General features: G+C 36.8%; 1 protein-coding gene and 1 pseudogene across 1 annotated transcript in view; both read right to left on the bottom strand.

Moving 5' to 3' along the window:
• Positions 1–18450, bottom strand: part of SPATA6 (spermatogenesis associated 6) — a 129931-nt gene that overhangs the window by 63180 nt on the left and 48301 nt on the right. The window contains exons 7-9 of the mRNA XM_003799937.2: positions 17805–18098; positions 12018–12105; positions 1818–1858 (exon numbers count right to left, since the gene is read on the bottom strand). Of these exons, the coding sequence (XP_003799985.1) occupies positions 1818–1858; positions 12018–12105; positions 17805–18098 (423 nt within the window). The remainder of the gene's footprint in view (positions 1–1817; positions 1859–12017; positions 12106–17804; positions 18099–18450) is intronic.
• LOC105888016 lies at positions 10127–10931 on the bottom strand (annotated as a pseudogene).

Genomic DNA, 18450 nt, shown 5'->3' with positions numbered 1-18450 from the left:
GTCTCAGCTACTCAGGAGGCTGAGGCAAGAGAATCACTTAAGCCCAAAAGTTTAAAGTTGCTGTGAGCTGTGACACCACAGCACTCTACCAAGGGTTACATAGTGAGACTCTGTCTCCAAAAAAAAAAAAAAAAAAGACAAATATACAATGTTCTCTACACTTTGGCCCTCTCACTCCAGTCTCAATTTTTATATAATCAGTGTCCAGGTTACAAATGAGATAGGTTCTATAGGTTTTTTCTTAAGCTAAACGTGTATGTAAGTTAGAACAGGTACATTTACCTATTACCCATAGTAGGCCCTGTACAAAAGTGCAAGCTGTATATGAGTCAGATGTTTGTAACTCGGGAATGCCTGTAGATCTGGTCCATTCATACAATACACATATGTTAGAAATTTACACTGTACATTAGACAATGAGCTAAATACCACCAACTATCAATAAACAAGGCCAATAAGGTCTTTGTCAAACAGTTTGTGTGTGTGTTTACATAAATTCTGCATAATAAGGTAGGGTTGGACTAGAGGAATTATGCCAGGCCCAGTCTCCACCACAGAAATATTTAAGGCAGAACTCCATGCAAACACTATACATGAATAGCCCTATCTACATAAATGCCATCATAGTCTACACCAATAGTTCTCAAATGAGAATCCTTGAATAGGTAACAAGAGAGCTGCATAACAAACTTGTTAAAAATAAAAAATTCCAATATCCATTCTCAGCAATTTCAATTCAATAGGTTAACTTTTATAAAGTTCTACCTGGGTGATTCGGACATTGGTTGATGTGGGGGCAATGGGTCACACAGTGCCTAGACATACTACTTAACTGTTCCATATTTCTTCTTTTTCACAAAGCACGGCAAACTACTAGGGTATTCAAAATCGGGAGCACAAAATAAATTGTTTTCAAGTAAACAAAGGCATTTTAAGCCGTTTTGTGTTTTGCTTTGTTTTCCAAAGTGTAAACACTCATTGTTGAGATGCTTTCTCTTTGGGAGAGAAAAAACAAATTGTGAGGCAGTGCTTCTCAAAATGTAGGACATCAACTACTGGCAATATGGCAGATAATTTAATAAAATACCCAAAATGATTTTAGATGGTTAACACAAATCCTTTGAAATGGCATATAGGCACACACCAAATACCACTGAATGACAGAAAAAATGTATTATTTTTTCAATTATCTTTTAATCAAAAATCCTCAATTAGCTATCAGCATGCCTCTTAACACCTCTCTGTCATTGTTTGTCTCACTTTAATAGAGGGAGAGCATGCCTCAGAGCCTTTAGCAAGCAATAGTAGCTTGCAGAAATTTAGTAACATTGTTTTGTTTTCACTATATTTTTAAGACTATCATCCATGTCAATAAAGTATGTGATACACTGATTTTCCATCATTCACAATGATGAGTAAATTAACAAGAAGGTGAACTTAAAATAGCATAAATTATATGCAGATACTACAAAAATTATGGGAATGCTTTGTAAATGAATGAAGTTTGGAAATACTACTATGTGAGGTATTACTACAAATAAGAACTGACTTCTCTCTCCCTCATTTAAGCACACACACAAATATAAATATACACAAACACAGGTCACATAACTAATTAATTCAAATGAACAATCAAAAGCCACAAAACACTTGTAGAAGACATTCAATAAAATGTCTATTGTATGTGCCACTTGAGAATAATTACTACTTTTGTATGATCTTACTTTGATAATCTCTCACTGTACATATAAGAGAAACACTCAGTGTTGTCTGAAAGCCATCATGACAATTATTATTCTGCAATTTATCTGACATACCTTATAATCTTTGGGTCGGCAGCAGCCAAAATGAGAATGATCTGAAAAAAGATGTATAAAAGAATTAAAGTGTAAATATTTCATAGCAAAAAGAAGTTGGTTTCACCTTTAATTTTGGCTACTATCACTGCTTCTACAATTATAATTCATACTGCACATTTTGGAAATACTTCAAAATCCTTCAACAATGTTACATCATCCAAAATGATAAGCTAACTAGTTAAAGTCTGTATTGGGTCTTCAGTAATTAAGTGATTTCACAAATTGTTAATACTATTTTCATTAGAGTAAGAGATATACAAATACAGACAGCAATGATTTTTAGTTAAGCTAAAAATATTTTTAGGTAAACTAATTTATGTACAGAAAATGGATAATTTTTAGTTGATAACCAGTTAATGATAAAATACAATTTGTATGTATAGACTTAGCAAGATATTGTGAATGTATTTTTGGAGTCCATGCTAGAACCAAATGGGTGTGATAAAATAGGACCAGCTTTAGAGGGTGGTAGCATACTGCAGTGTTTTGACTTTGTTGACGAACAGATTTGCATTCCATCCCAAGCTCCAACTGTATGACTTAGGGCACATTACTTAACCTTTCTAAGTCTTAGAATGCTAACATATCTGATGTACCTCTTTTATGACATTGTTTTACAGATATATTACATGAAAGGCACTAAATTAAATGTTAACCTTTATTACTAATACCACTGTCAACAACATTATTATTGTCTGAATTGGACAAGCATGGATGAGTTCAAGCTCAAATTCTGCCAACTATCAGATATATAGTTCTGTTCAAATTATAGAAACATAAGCTTATGTTTCATTCCCCACTTTAAAAGTATAAAGACACTGCCTATCTTACCTCAAAAAAGAGTCACTGTGAATAATATTAAACAATTTGTGAAAGTCCCTGGAATAGTACCTGTCACACAATGTGTTTTTAAACTAACTCTAAATCTCTTCCTTATATAACAACCATTACATTGTATATGTGCACGTTTGGTTTCATTCATTACTTAAGGCACTCAATTTTTAAGAATCAATTTGTAGGTGTCATAATCTCTGTTATATTGATAGTCAAGAAAATCTGAACCATAATTTGCGATTCTACTTCCTCACTCATACATTTCAGTAAAAAACACTCTAAGAATCTGTTTTACCTTCCTAAACCACTTTATCAAAAACAAAAAAAAAGGCTACATAAGAGAGAACCAAAATAGCTGGTGTTCTGTAAATTTTTTAGCATTTTTTATTGTATAAGATATTATTTTCTAAGTGCCCTGAACCTCACCAGAAGTCAGCTGAAATATTAATGTTTTCACACAAGCCATCTTCTCCATTTAAAGTACTTTTCAAAACTTTTTTTAAAAAAATGAATCCCAGGCTAACTCCTCTTTTATATAGTCTAATATACAGCATGGTCCCAAATAGCAGAAGAAATAACTAAATGATAAGGACATACCGAGCCTAATTATCTAAAAATGCTAACTTTGAAAATTAAGGTAATAATTTCTAGAAGTGGTATATATGTTCTGGCAGCTACCATAATATTAAAAGTTTCAGCATATTAAAATACTGACACGTCTTCTGCTGTCCATAATCCATTTATAAATTTATCATACTTCAAACAGGTTTAGAATTTTCTTTCATTTGTATAAATTAAGCTATTACTTCTAGCTGAGATTTATCAATGTTCATATTTAATCACCCTTACCAACAATAGGTATTAACTATATTCTAAATGTCGGAAATAAAAGAGATAAAAGTCATGGCCCATGGCCGAGAAGTACTTACAATCCATTTTGGTTAAGTTATACAAAGTTAAAGAGCAGCAGTATAAAGAATAGGTTAAATGTTAAATGGTAAGACAATACGATAAAAAGTTGTATCAGAGAGCAATCCCTCAAGGTTAAAGGTAATCAAAATAAACTTCCTCAAGGTGAAGAAACTTGAGATGGGCATAATAAAGAGGTCTCACTTAGGAAAAGAATAAAGAAAAAGAAGCTAGTTCTTTCTTGTGTGTGTGACTTTTTTCTTTATTTGAGACAGAGTCTCTCTCTTACCCTGGGTAGAGTGCTCTGGAGTCATCACAGCTCACAGCAACCTCAGTCTCTTGGGCTCAAGAGATCCTCTTTCCTCAACCTGTCAAGTAGCTGAGATTACAGGAGTCTGTCGTGACAGCTGGTTGGTTTTTCTGGTTTTAGTAGAGACGAGGGTTCTCACTCTTGTTCAGTCTGGTCTCAAACTAATAACTCAAACAATCTACCCATCTCAACGTGACAGAGTGCTAGGATTACAGGTGTGAGCCACCGCACCTGGTCTTGTACATGTAATGCTGAACAACTTACTTTACTTCTTTAAACCCTAGAGGATTTTGTTGGCCATAAAATGGGAATTAGTGATAGTCTCTAACTTTATGAAGCTACCATGAATACTTAACCAATGTACTACGAGTAAAGCATTTAGAATAGCAGCTAGTAGAAAACACATATTCATTAAATGTTAGCTATTATTTGATTCTCCATTAACTTCAAGAAATAGGTGTTATATAGGGCCAGGTGCAGTGGCTCATGCCTGTAATCCCAGCACTCTGGGGAGGCCAAGGGGGAAGGATAACCTGAGCTATCAGGTTCAAGACCAGCTTGAGCAAGAGCTGAGGCAAGAGAATTGCCAAGAGTTTGAGGTTGCTGTGAGCTGTGATGCCCTAGCACTCTATTGAAGGCAACAAAGTGAGACTCTGTCTCAAAAAAAAAAAAAAAATAGGTGTTATGAACTAATGTTTGTGTCCCTCCAAAATTCATATATTGAAGCCCTAACTCCCAAAGTGATGATATATAGAGATTGGATCTTTGGGAGATAATTAAAGTTAAGGTGCGATTATGACAAGGAGGCCCTAATAATGGGGTGAATGTGCTTATAAATAAAGATATCAGAGAGTTTATTCTCTTTCTCTATGTCTCTCTCTCCATCCCCTCAGTCACCACCCACCCCTCAGCCTCCACACACAAAAGTCATTTGAACACACAGCAAGATGGTGGCCACCTACAAACCAAGAGAAGAGACCTCAAACAAAAACTACCTTGCCAGCACCTTCATCTTCCTAGTTTCCAGAACTGTGAGAAAATAAAAATGTCTCTTGTTTAAACCACCCAACCTATAGTATTTTATTATGGCAGGCTGAAAGGACTAATATTAACATAATATATAGGATCGATAATTTCTATTTTGCATTCCAGAGATTGACTTCCTATCTAACTGACAAGTGATGGTATTAAGTCTTTTATTAGTTCAGTGCTACTTCTAGTAATATAAAGATAGTATTAATAGATTTCCCTATTATAAAACAAAAGCAGATAGGAGAATAAAACTGTCATTAGTCTCAAAAATGACATCAGATTGTGGATTTGCTAACTAAATGAATGTGACATATAATAATAAAATGCCAAGCAGTGATTAACAGTTCTGGTTAAAAAATATATATATAGTAGTCATAAAAACACTTCCTTAGCCACCATTACTGAGAAGCTAAGATCCATTTTATCTCTAAAGTCACCACTCACACTCAGATGAGTTGGATAATTCAGAGCCTCTGTACCCTTTCTCTCTGTATAGTTGTCCTTCATTTACTGACTGAGATACAACTCAGTCCCAAGAGACCAATCTTAACTTTAAGCAAGGACTTGAGGAGCTTTAATCTAAAACTCAACTCTCTGAGGGTGGCGCCTGTGGCTCAAAGGAGTAGGGCGCTGGCCCCATATGCTAGAAGTGGCGGTTTCAAACCTAGCCCCAGCCAAAAACCTCAAAAGAATAAAATATAAAAAATAAAACAAAACTCAACTCTCTGTATCAACTCATTGATTCTATTAAAGTAATTCCTAAACTCAGTCCTACCAATTATAGCTAATATGTGTTGCCCCCTATGTGTCAATCCTTATTTTGGCAACCTCCACAGTACTCTACTATGAAGGGTACTACTATCCACTACTTCAGTCCATTCTGGGCTCTGCTATAACAAATATCTGAAACTGGGTAATTTATAAGTGGGAATTTATTTTCTCACAGTTCTGGAGGCTGGGAAGTCCAAGATCAAGGTGCCAGCACCTGGCAAGGGCTTTCTCATAGCACCATCACACGGCAGAAGGTGAAAAGCAAGGAGAGGGCAAGAGAGTCTAGTGAAATCTCTCTTCCTGGCTTACAGATAGCCACTTCCTATTTAAGGCCTCACGTGGCAGTGAGAGAGGGAAAGAGCACGCTCTCTGGTGCCTTTTCCTATAAGAACACTAATGCCATGATGAGGGCCCCATCCTCATGACCTCATCTAAACTTAAACAATTCTGAAAGGTCCCATCGCTAAATACCTATCTTCAGGGATTAGGTAGGCTTCAATACATGAATTTTTAGGGGATACAATTCAATTCGTAATAATGTCCTTGTCAAAACAATTTATACATAGAGAGGGAGGCATAGAGGGGAAAGTTAAAAAGAGAGAGCAGGAAGAAGAAAGCAAATATTACTATTTGTAGGTACTAAATGAAAGGTATATGGGAATTCTTTGCACTACTTCTACTTTTCTGCAAGTCTGAAACTTTGTCAAAATGAGAAGTTAAAAAAAGCAATTGATCTCTCAGATCATACTTCTACCTAGTAGAGATTAAAAGTAGAAACTGTATCAGTTCTGCTGGCAAATATATAATTGTCAAGAGAAATCAGACACTTGAATGCTCAAAAAAAAAAAAAATCTTCCAAAGAAACATCTATGTTGAAGTTTGTTTCCTTTGTCCTGTTCTTAAAGCTCATTTTCCACGTCCATAAGTTTCTTCCGAGAGGGGGAAAAGAGTGTAACATTTGTTTCTAATTTTCTATAATCTACTATTTTGGATATAAGAGACTTATTGATTATCACATCTATTTCCCTGTTAGTGCTAAAAATATATGTATAAAATGAACAAGCACGGTGGCGCCTGTGGCTCAGTGGGTAGGGCGCCAGCCCCATATACTGAAGGTGGAAGGTTCAAACCTGGCTCAGCCAAACTGCAAAAAAAGGGCCAGGCTCTGTGGCAGGTGCCTGTAGTCCCAGCTACTCAGGAGGCTGAGTCAAGAGAATTACCTAACCCCAGGAGTTGGAGGTTGCTGTGAGCTGTGACACCATGGCACTCTACCGAGGGTGACAGAGTGAGACTCTATCTCTACAAAAATAAATAAATAGATAGATAGATAGATAAGCAAGCACAAACTTGGCATATTCTCAGAAAAGATTATTACATTTTCTCATTTTTTAAAAAAAGATTATACACTACAGTTTAGAAAATGAAAGAGATGAAGCTCCCATGTTATGATTCCATTTTTTTCACTGTATGTCATTTTTCTTCCTCTATGACTTTCTCAGTGTGCAGTAAATTAACTTTAAAGATGTAACAGTGGAAACAAGGCTTGACTTGACTAGCTCCACTGTGTTGCAGACCCCCTGCAGCAATATCCTTTAGGTTAAAAGCTTCTGTTTAAGTCTTCACATAGGCCAGCTAATTATAGGAAGAATTTAGTTTGTAATACAACTCTTAAAAAAAAAATAACTAAAACATCATTTAGTTCCTTTCCCCAAACGGACTCGCAGGGAAGTAAGGAAAGTACCCATGTGAGTACAATAATACTGTGTTGAAGAGTTATAGGAACACTAGATCTGACCTTCATCCTCCAAAGTTAACCAACCAAGAACAAAGAGGTTTCACAACCTTCTTGGACCCTTGCTGATGCTCCAGTGTCTGCAGTTCTTGGTTATCTCTTGCAACACCCCTCAACATAAAAAGAAGCCTAAACTTCATACTAATTTACCATTGATGGTTTTTTTTAAAGATATGTTGCTTTTATTCAAAATAACAAAATACTTGACAAGTTTCAATCACAAAATTTGAACTAAACTGCAATCCCATACAACAACTCTGTGAGGTAGGTATCTGCACAGCCACAGGAACAGTACAAGTCCCTTCTTCCCTGTTCCTCCCAAACACTGAGAATACAGCAGCTGAAACCACTGTTCTGGTGGGCAATTAGAACAGTTTCCCCTGTCTTGTTCCCCACAGAGCTGCCCAAGTTATTACCTGTTCCTGGGGATGGACCATTTGTTTTTTGTGACAGTTATAATATTTAAAAAAATCCAAATTGTTGCTTTGATTTATATGATCTAACTCTGAATCACTGACATATTACTATGGGGTTTAAAATACTGATTGTTGCTTAAAATATTCCCTCAAATCCCTTCTGCATTTATCAGTAGTGATAAACAAAGGTGACAACAAACAGGTCTAAAATTCTAAGATGTCAGCACATACCCTTTTCAATTTCATAACACTTTGGATTATACCGTGCTTTTGTGTGTTACAAAATTTGGTACAATATACCTCGTATAGTAGGAAAGCCTACATTCCAAATATTACAATAAAATTACTATAACCAAAAATGTGACACTTGGAGCCAAACACATGCACAGAGAATAGAATCCTGTCAAAAAATGACATTGCTATAGCCCTACACAAAATTCGTAACTGGTAGGAAATGCATTTTCAGCTTGGTAAATGGTGGTGTAATCAAGTCCTATCGCTTAGCTTTTCAAGTTGGTGATTACAGCTGGTATGATTTTCTGTGATGTATGCCACCCTATCAGACATTTTATTTGGAAATGTGAATTTAGGATCCATGAAGTCTTGATGTGTCATCTTTCTAGACCTTTCCTCCCAGGAGTACCTGCTGTCCTATTCTGATGAAGGCATAATGTACTATGAAAGATTTCAACAGATCCCAGTTTCTCTCTTGCTTCCTATCTTGACAATGACCTTTGTGTTCATCTAAACATCCTATGCGGCAGCCCTACTAAGTTTAATGCCATTTCTATTGCTTATTTGTTAGGTGACATCAGGCAAAAAACTTCATCAATAATAGCATGGGGATTCCATCTGTGAAAGGGAAGGTGATGCCCTTCTCCCCTTGCAGAGTTGTCTAAGGTTAAAACAAAAAGTGTGCAGGAAGCTGTGTTAAGTACGCCATGCTGATCTGAGCATCATTCCTTTTTCCTTAGCTTTGTCCTAGGCAAAGGAGAAAATACAAATTGATGTTTCACTTAGAATCTCATTAACTGATGGATAATCTGATTAATTTAGGAGAATGTGACAGATATTCTCCTTGTCTGTCTGAAGTTCATGAAGCTCACTAATTAACGGATAACAGTGACACCAGTGACTGCAGATGACAATGCTTATACTGACTCCTGGGCATCACCTTACATCTGCTGCCCTAAATTCACCAGTGAGCAAAGCCAGCTGGAGTGAGTGAGGGTCTCCTAACACTTGTGTTGATTCTTCTCACTTTTATTCACTCTGCTTAAGACATGAGGCATCTGGACCACGTGCTGCCATCTTGAGAGTATCGTCAACATCTGAGGATATAGAAAACTAACCAACTGGGGCTAGGGCTAACCAGTAAATTCTCTTGTCAAATTTAAATAGCATTTCTCGTACCTTCCCAGAGGCTTTCATGCTCATAGACAAGAAGATCCATTTTCCTTAGAAACACATCAAACTACTAGTGTTCACAGTATTACCCGAGTTCCTAAAAAATGTTCCCCTTACAACTTCTATCTACTCCTACAAAAGGACCAAACTCTTGTTTAATATTTTAACTCTGAACATCAGGTATGCTGACGGAGCTCAATGGTTTTCATCTTAATTCCTCCTTTGATTACAAAGTGTTCTGTAAACTAGAATACGAAATCAAATTACAAAGTTCAAGTTTCTTCTTTCAGTTTTAGCTGGTAACAAAGAATTATACCAGAATGGAAAAGCAGAACTGCTCCAAATACACAAAACTCAGCTAGTACTGAAAGAAACACTGACTTCCTCCATTGTATGGTATTTTATTTTAACAAAAATAATTATGATGAGTTTCACAGATATATATCCTCATGTAGGTACCCACTGAGGAGGAAAAACTGGATAAATAGTACATTTAACAGTATCTTACTATACATCCAATTTAAGTAATTTTAGGGAAAATATAAAAGCATCCCTTTTTATATAATTCCGTATTTGCTTCCAGACAACACAGAATCAAGATACAACTGTAGATCATTATAATTCTAAACTTAACATTGGTGCCTGCAACATGTAAAGTTCCAGTTATGTATCGCTAGGCATTTGTCAAATGATAATCAAATGTTTTGTTACATAGCGGTGTTAAGCTTATAAGATAATATACAAATGCTTTATACCGCCATGGGTCCTTCTGTTGGTTTTTTTACATTAGCTCAGATATTCCAGTAAACTCGCATTGTTTTCATCTGGTTAGCCTTTGAGTTATCACTTCTCGATACATAATAGAGATGTAGATGAGCAACAAAAAGATAACAAAGAAATCATCTAGAAAGCCGAGAATTCCAAACAAGGCTTCAGGCACAAAATCCAGAGGTGATATAAGGTATAAAAAAGCTCCCATTAAGCAAAGTATTATCCTAATGCAGAACATCCAGAAAAGGCCCCCAACTGAAAACATTTTCCTGAATGCATGCCTCAGTAAAGTGGGGAGATCCATAATTCTCTCCATAATGGATCTGGGCTGCCCTGAGAATCTCCAGTTATAACCATTAATATTTTGATGTAATCTTACAGCATCCCAAGACTGATCATCTTCACCAAATACTGTCAGGAGTAAAGTTACCGTTTGTCTACAGATTGGACAACTGATTGCCCCGAGCCATGAACCGTACCGCCAGAAAGCAACAATGCAGGCACCACAAAAAAGGTGTCCACAATTCGTTTGGACAGGGAAGGAGGCTTGGTGTAAACAGATAGGGCATGTCGGTGTAGAACTGCTGTCGGGCAGCAGCAGGTGCACCCTGTTCAGTTTGAAGTTATTCTCGATGCACCCCTACTAGCTCTTGGTTTTCTGGGTGAATATTTTGATGTACGTTTCTGAAAAGTGCATACACCAGAGTAGCAACCAAAGCGAAAGTGACCACAACTGCCGCAAGTACTTGGTCACTTACTCCTTCTAGAACTGAATTATCATCCAGTTTCAAACTCTGAACTTCACCTTGAAATTTGGCCATTCCAGGTCTAGAACCACCGTGACGCCCTCCACTGCGGCCTTCCACCATCTCCAGGCGCCTCCGAAGGGAAACGGGGTACTTCTGAGGCTCAGACCCAGCTTCCTGGAGGAAGGCAGAGCCCCGGGGGGTTGGAGGCAGCGACTCCCGCCTGAGAGAGCCCCAGCAGCCTGGCGGCACTCCGCCAGCAGCCTGGGGCACCCTCCCCCCTACTACTCCCAAAACCCCGCCACACCGGGCCCACCATTGATGGCTCTTTAAAACACTAGGCCTCCATCTCCTGGGTTTGCTGGTTCTCCACTTAAAGGTTGCTTTCTTTGCCCCAACACCGTATATCTTGACTTACTGTCCTACAGCAGTGGTACCATATTAGGCTGAGTTACAAAGGCTGGTAGTGAATACCTGCTTAACCCACTAGCCAACACCTACAAATATTAATACTCAAATACCCTTAATTATATAATACTGTTTAACCATATTCATAAAAATCACCTTTATATTGAATTTTACTTTTTGTTTTTGGCTGGGGCTGGTGTCCTACCCTTTTGAGCCACAGATGCCGCCCTATATTGAATTTTAAAAGCAACTTATCTAACAACAAGAACTAGGACTAAACATGAAAAAATATTCTTATAAACTAAACCTAAAGAATGTTATCTTTTCAGAAATATAAATAATAACTACTATGGTTATAAGGACAGCTGATATGCATCAAGCATCTTTTGTGTTAGAGCATTCTATGTGGCAACATTTGTCATCTTATCTGCATTCTTTAATAAATAAACTTATTATCAAAGTAGTTAAAATTACTTAGGGAGAAAAGTTGAATAAAACTAAATTAAGTTATTTTTTAATAGAAGGCATTAGTTTAACATGCTGATATGTTGAATCTCAGAGAGAGAGGAGGTCTACAGTAACACACAAATTTTCTTATTTTAGAGAGTATCTATATCGATGTCCCACAAGTTGTAAAAATCTATACAATATCACATTATCTAATAATAAGACAAAAGTTTTGTTTTTGTTAACTGATACCAAGTTAAGAACTTAACTGTAGTCTAGGCAACTGAAGCAATGAAGAAAGAACTTCTAGCTTACCATTGTGCATCCTTGACCATCCATCTCTTTCACAATCTCTGCCAGGAGATCCAAACAAAGTATCAGCCCTAGGACTTGGGGGATCAACCTAGAGGAAGCAGGATTTTGATATATAAAAGACCTTAAATATTCCCAGTCTTTCAATGTTATAGCAGAAAAATGACAATAGTACAGAGACCACATATCATCTGGTTAACATGATGGTGTCCATAGGGTCAGGTAAGTTCCAAAGTCAAATATTTTGCTGTTCATTTTTAAGTAAAATTAAACCTAAACTCCAAAAATGTTTATGTATGTATTTGGGCCTACTTTAAAATGAACAGATTTGCAATTGAAATGTCTATTCTCCATTGCTTATTTTGCTTTCTATCAAAACATTTACAAAAGAGCAATCCATTTTGCCATACTTAAAAACCAAGACTAGTCATTTGCTCTTTATCTTCTCAGCATGCACATTTTGAATTTAAATAGTGTTTTTACTTGTCTGTATTCAGAGGCCTAGCATGTGCCTTACAGCTTACTATATTGTCAACCAAATTTTCCAACCCAAAGTAAAAAGTCAAAATGATATAAACATGTAAAACAGACATCTCTGTTCATCAAAATTAAAAGCTTTTGTTCATCAGAGGACGGTATCGAGAAGGCAACCCATGGAATCAGAAAAAATATTAACAAATCATGTATCTAATAAGGAGTTATTGTCCTGACTCTATAAAAAGCTCCTACATGCATATAACTCAACAACAAAAAGTAGATTTTAAAATGGGTAAAAAACTGGAATAGATATTTCACCAAAGAGGGCATACAAATGGCCAACAAGTACACGAAAAAATGCTCAACGTCACTTATCATTAGGGAAATGGAAATCAAAATCATAGTGAGATACCATTCCATACTCATGAAGATGGTCATTATAAAAATAAATTAATTAATTACAAATGTTGGGGAAGATGTGGAGAGATTTGAACACTTATGTACTATTAGTGGGAATGTAAAATGGTACAGCTGCTTTGGAAAACAATATAGCAGTTTCTCAAAAAATTAAAAACAGAATTACTGTATGGTCTAGTAATTCTATGTCTGAGTATATACCCCAAGGAACTGAAAACAGGAGCTCAAACAGCTATTTGTACACCCATGTTAACAGCAGTGTTATTCACTTTGTACACCTGTATTTATAGCAATATTATACATAATATCTAAATAATGGAAGCAGCTTGCATATCTATCAACAGATAGATGAATGGACAAACAAATGTCATATAGACATATAAGACAATGCTATTTAACTGTAAATGGTAAGTAAATTGTGACACATGCTGCACATTGGATGAATTTAGGATGTTATGCTAAATGAAATAAGCCAGTCACAAAAGGAAAAACAATATATAATTCTATTTCTATGAGGTACCAAGAGTACCTAAATTCATAGAAACAGAAGAGGGGTAGGAAATGGTAGACTAGAGGCAGCCTGACAGAACCCTGCTCCCAAGGAAAGAAGTGAAAGGTGCAGGGAGCTGCCTACATAGAAATCACTCTTCTCTGAAGCAGCATTGTGAAGTCACAGAGAAGCAACATGCAGGACACTTAGTGTGGAGGAAAAAAAAACACCAAAAAACAGGGTGGTACATATAATAAGATCAGAGAAAGCAAGGGAAACAATAGAATAGAATGCTAGAGTGCCTAAAGCTGTCCTGAGGTCTTGGGTACACTGTACCAGCTCTGTACCTTGCAGGAGTGGGAGTAGACTGACCTGTGGCTTCCCTGAACTGTGCTCTGGAATTTGGAGCTAAGCACTTCACTCCTAGAGCACAACAGGATCTGAGCAAGGGGAGTGACCATAGCATAAGAGGCTCTGAGCTGAGAGGCTGTAGGCAAATGCTTTGGGGCCTAGGTGGGGCAATGGAGAGCTATGACCTCTGCCTGCCCGACATGGCATCCATGAGACCTCCATGCCTACACAGTGGCCTGCTGCTTGCTTTGCCTGGAATCCAACCTCTAGGCCCCAGCTGCCTCTAGACTGCTTGGTCCTGACCGCACCCTCCAGGTCAGATCAGCCCACCAGCTGCACAACCCTGCTTCTGGCACAGAAGCCCTGCTCAGAGGAACTGCTTTTGCCTCCACCCTACTTATGGCTTGGAGGCTCTCAAGTCAGGGTACACAGGGCTCTGACCTGAGAAGCTTTGGGTGGCACTTCAGGAGGCCCTGAGTAGAGCATGGAGAGCTCTGTGTCCCTGGGCCACTGCAGCCAACCTCCGTCAGCCTGATTTGACATCCACAGGGACACTTTGCTGGAGAGCAGCCTTCTGCCTGTTTAGCCGTAGCTCACCTCTCTGAGCCCTGACTGCCTCCTGCCTACTTGGCCCTGACTCCACCTTCCAGGTTGGATCAGCCCACCATCTGCAGCATCCTGCTTCTGACTTAGCAGGCATGCTCAGAGTTTCTGCTTGTGGTTTCTCCCCAGTCCCACCTCTGAGGCTCTCACACCAGAAACTGAAGTTCTGCTTCTGTGCCTCCAGAACTTCCACCAGGCCCAAGATGCCATTTACAAGTCTCCAGGGTACACCTTATCAATTCTTTCAACGAATGTGAATGGCTTGAACTCCCCACTAAAGAGACATAAGACTGACTAAAAGGATAAAAAAAAGTAACCAAGTATCTGCTGTCACCAGGAAACACATCTACCCCACAAGGACATGTTCAAACTCAAGGTGAAGGGATAGAAAACAATATTCAATGCAAATGGAAACCAAAAGAAAGCTGGTGTACTGGTTGTCCTATCACAGCACACAGACTTCAAATCAACAAAGTAAGAAAGACAAAGATGGTCATTAAATAGTGATAAAGGGAAAAATTCAACAAGAAGCCATAACAACTCTAAAAGTCTATGCACTGAACACAGGTATATCAGATTCATAAAAGAAATCCTACTTGATCTACACAAAATGATAAAAATAGCACCATTAACAGCCAGAAACTTTAACACTACACTGACAGAATGAAACAGATCCCACAAAGAGAAAATAAAGGAACAATGGACTTGAATAGAACTATAGAACAAATAAATGGACCTAACAGACTTTCATAGAACATTCTATCAAAAACCACTGAACAGGCTAAGCACCCATAGCTCAGTGAGTAGAGCACCAGCCACATACACCTAGGCTGGGGATTCGAGCCCAGCCTGGGCCTGCTAAACAACAACAACTGCAAGTAAAAAATAGCTAGGTACTATGGCAGGTGCCTGTAGTCCCAGTTACTGGGAGGCTGAGGCAAGAGACTCGCTTAAGCCCAAGAGCTGGAGGTTGCTGTGAGCTGTAATGCCACAGCACCCAACCGAGGGCAACCTACTGAGACTGTCTCAAAAAAAATACTGAATACATGTTCTCATCAGTTCATGGAAAATAAGTCTAGGTTACAAAACATGTTTCAACATATTTAAAACACCAGAAATTATAACATGCATCTTCTCAGATTAAAATTAGACATCAACATCAACAACAACAACAAAAAAAAAATTTAAAAAGAAAGAAATTAACACCAACAGAAATACTCATCTCTACACAAAGTCATGGAAACTAAACAGCCTACTGCTAAACCATAGTTGGGTAACGGTGGAAATTAATCAAAAGATTGTTCACACTAAATGATGAAGGAGACACAAGTTATCAAAACCTGTGAGACACAGCTAAAGCATGTCTGAGAAAAAAATTCATAACCTTAAATGCCTACATGCAAAAGACAGATCAAAAATTAACAATCTAATGAATTGTCTCAAGGATCTGAAAAAGGCAGAGCAAACCAACCCCAAACCCACCAGAAAAAAATAAGCAGGATCAAAGGAAAACTAAATGAAATCAATAACAAAAGAATTATACATAAGATTAATGTAATATAAAGTTGGTTCTTTGAAGAGATAAATATGAGGCTTCTGGCTAGATTAAACAGGCAGAAAAAGACTCTTCCTTTCTTTTCCATTTAATTTGTAATTGTGGACAAACATGAAATTAAAGGCATTCTTAATCAAACATACAACTAAAACATTATCTGAATATTGTTTAAACAACCAACAAAATATAATCAGAACTTATAAGAAATTCTATAGGAATGACGAAAACAATCACAATCACCTCAATAATATATTATCATTTAAAACTATCCATTACACTGTATATTTTATTTTATAATTAGAAACCTGTAACTTTAGGATAAAACAGTAAAGGATTCATAGTCAAAACAAAAACATATAATGAAATGTTGCTTTAAGGCACATTTAAGTTTTTTAAAAGGGTAACAAAGAAAATCTGAACTTTCAGATGTGTATGTTCAAGAAGCTATTAGATTGCCAAAGGGGCTTATTTACAGATTGAGTTCATTCATTTTAGAAGTTAGAAAAAACAGATTAAAGATAATAGTCAGAAATATTTTTATAGATATCCCAAAAAGTTTTTTTTTGCTTTGTACTTAAATCTTGAGGTGCAGTATTATTATATATTTTAATATATCTATACAAGGGACTTCAAAATGTTCACAGAAAAAATGAATTAAAAGATAAAAATATAAACTTTACTTTTCAACACAAGTTTTATCAAGGTCAAGACACTTTTAGTAGGCAATGACACCAGCCATTTAGTTCATCCATACTTAAAGAAATGGGGGTCCTGGAAATTTAACCATATCAATGTAGTAGTACATTATTAACTGAGGAAAAATGGCTGCCCTTTACAGATTCTTCAAGATTAGGAAACAAGAAGTCAGAATAAGCCAAATTAGGACTGTAAGGTAGATGTCTAATGACTTCTCATCAAAACTCTGGCAAAGTTGCCCTTGTTTGATGAGAGCAATGAGCAAGAGCATTGTCCTAGCAAAGTATTCTTTTTGGTAAAGCATTCCAGGGTTGTCTTCTGCTAAAGCTTTAGCTAACTTTCTTGAAACATTCTCATAATAAGCAGATATTATCATTCTTCGGCCCTTCACAAAGTCAACAATCAAAATGTTTACAGTATCCAAAGAAACTATCATTATGACTTTTGCTCTTGACCTTTTGTCCTTTTGCCCTTTTGCTTTGATTAGACCTCTTCTACCTATTGGTAGCCACTGCTTTGATCGTGCTTTGTCTTCAGGATCATACTGGAAAAGCCATGTTTCATCTCCTATTACAATTCTTTGAAGAAATGCTTCAGGATCTTGATCTCATTTGTTTCAATTTCTATTGAAAGCTCTGCTCTTGTCTGCAACTAATCTGGGAACAAAGTTTTTGGTACTCACCAAGCAGAAAGTTTGGTCAACTTTAATTTTTCAGTCAGAACTGTGTAAGCTGAACCAGCTGAGATGTCTATGGTATTGGCTATTTCTGCTGTTAGCTTAGGTAAAGAACATCATTTCAAAGAAAACTTACTTTCCATTATAAGTTTTACGCAACCTAGTGTGGTCAGGGTCTTCCTTTTCTGAAAGAATACTTGGTTTTCTTTTAAAATGCCACTCTGCCATTGTAGTACTAATGTTAACTATAACCAAGTTCAATTTGTAGAGGAACTTACACTGTCTACACAAAAAGAAAGGAAAACAGTACTTATAGGATTTAAAAGGCATTTATAATGTAGTTTCATCTTTGCCAAGTTTAAAGACAGAAACATGTCCTTTTATTCTAAGTTAATTTTTCATTTTAGATTGCTAGGTTAACAGTTCAGGAAATAAAATTATTAATATAAGCTAAAAGTTGAAAGACATTTAAAGAATATTTTAATGGAAGAAAAGATGTGATTGATTTCAAATTGAAATGCTTACATGTCTAATCACAAATGGAGGCTTATCTGTTTCTTTTTTGAATTCATAGGGTCCCAGGTTTAAATGGGCCAGCCGCCGCCTGGTGTCCTCAGATAGCTCACACATCCGTCTTTTTGTGTAGGGAGATGGAGAATGTGATTTTGAAGAAATTGTAGGCTGTTCGTAGTTTTTTGCATTTATACAATATTTGTTTCTCTCAGGTGACTTGGATTTTTTCTTTTGTGATCTTGATGATCTGCTTTGCAGTCTGCCGTGTGATTTTTCAACTGGAGCCAAATGGTAAGTAAATTTATCCTAAACATAAAAAACAAAAATTAACTTGGGCAGAAGAGATTTTTTAAAAATCCCACTTGGAGAAAAAAAATTTAAGTCATTTTACTAGGACACACTAACTCTATCAAAGCCAACCAGATTAGTCTTTCCTATCTGTCTATCTGTGCTGATCTTGGGAAAAGTCAAATCCATATTCTAGATAACTCTTTCTATAGTAGTTAACAAAGCACATTATATCGAACTTCCTTCTTAAGTCCAACTAACGAGGGCTTTATGAAAATAAAGCCCAATGCTCAATCATTTGAAAAATCTAAGAAACAAGATCAGAAAAAATTATTTTTCAGTATATTAAAAAATCAATGCAAATACTAGC

The sequence above is a fragment of the Otolemur garnettii genome, unplaced genomic scaffold (genome assembly GCF_000181295.1).
Source record: "Otolemur garnettii isolate 467f Iridium unplaced genomic scaffold, OtoGar3 scaffold00159, whole genome shotgun sequence".
NCBI classification, from domain to species: Eukaryota; Metazoa; Chordata; class Mammalia; order Primates; family Galagidae; genus Otolemur; species Otolemur garnettii.
The sequence above is the reverse complement of the archived record's forward strand: the minus strand, read 5'-3'. Positions and strand labels throughout refer to the sequence as shown.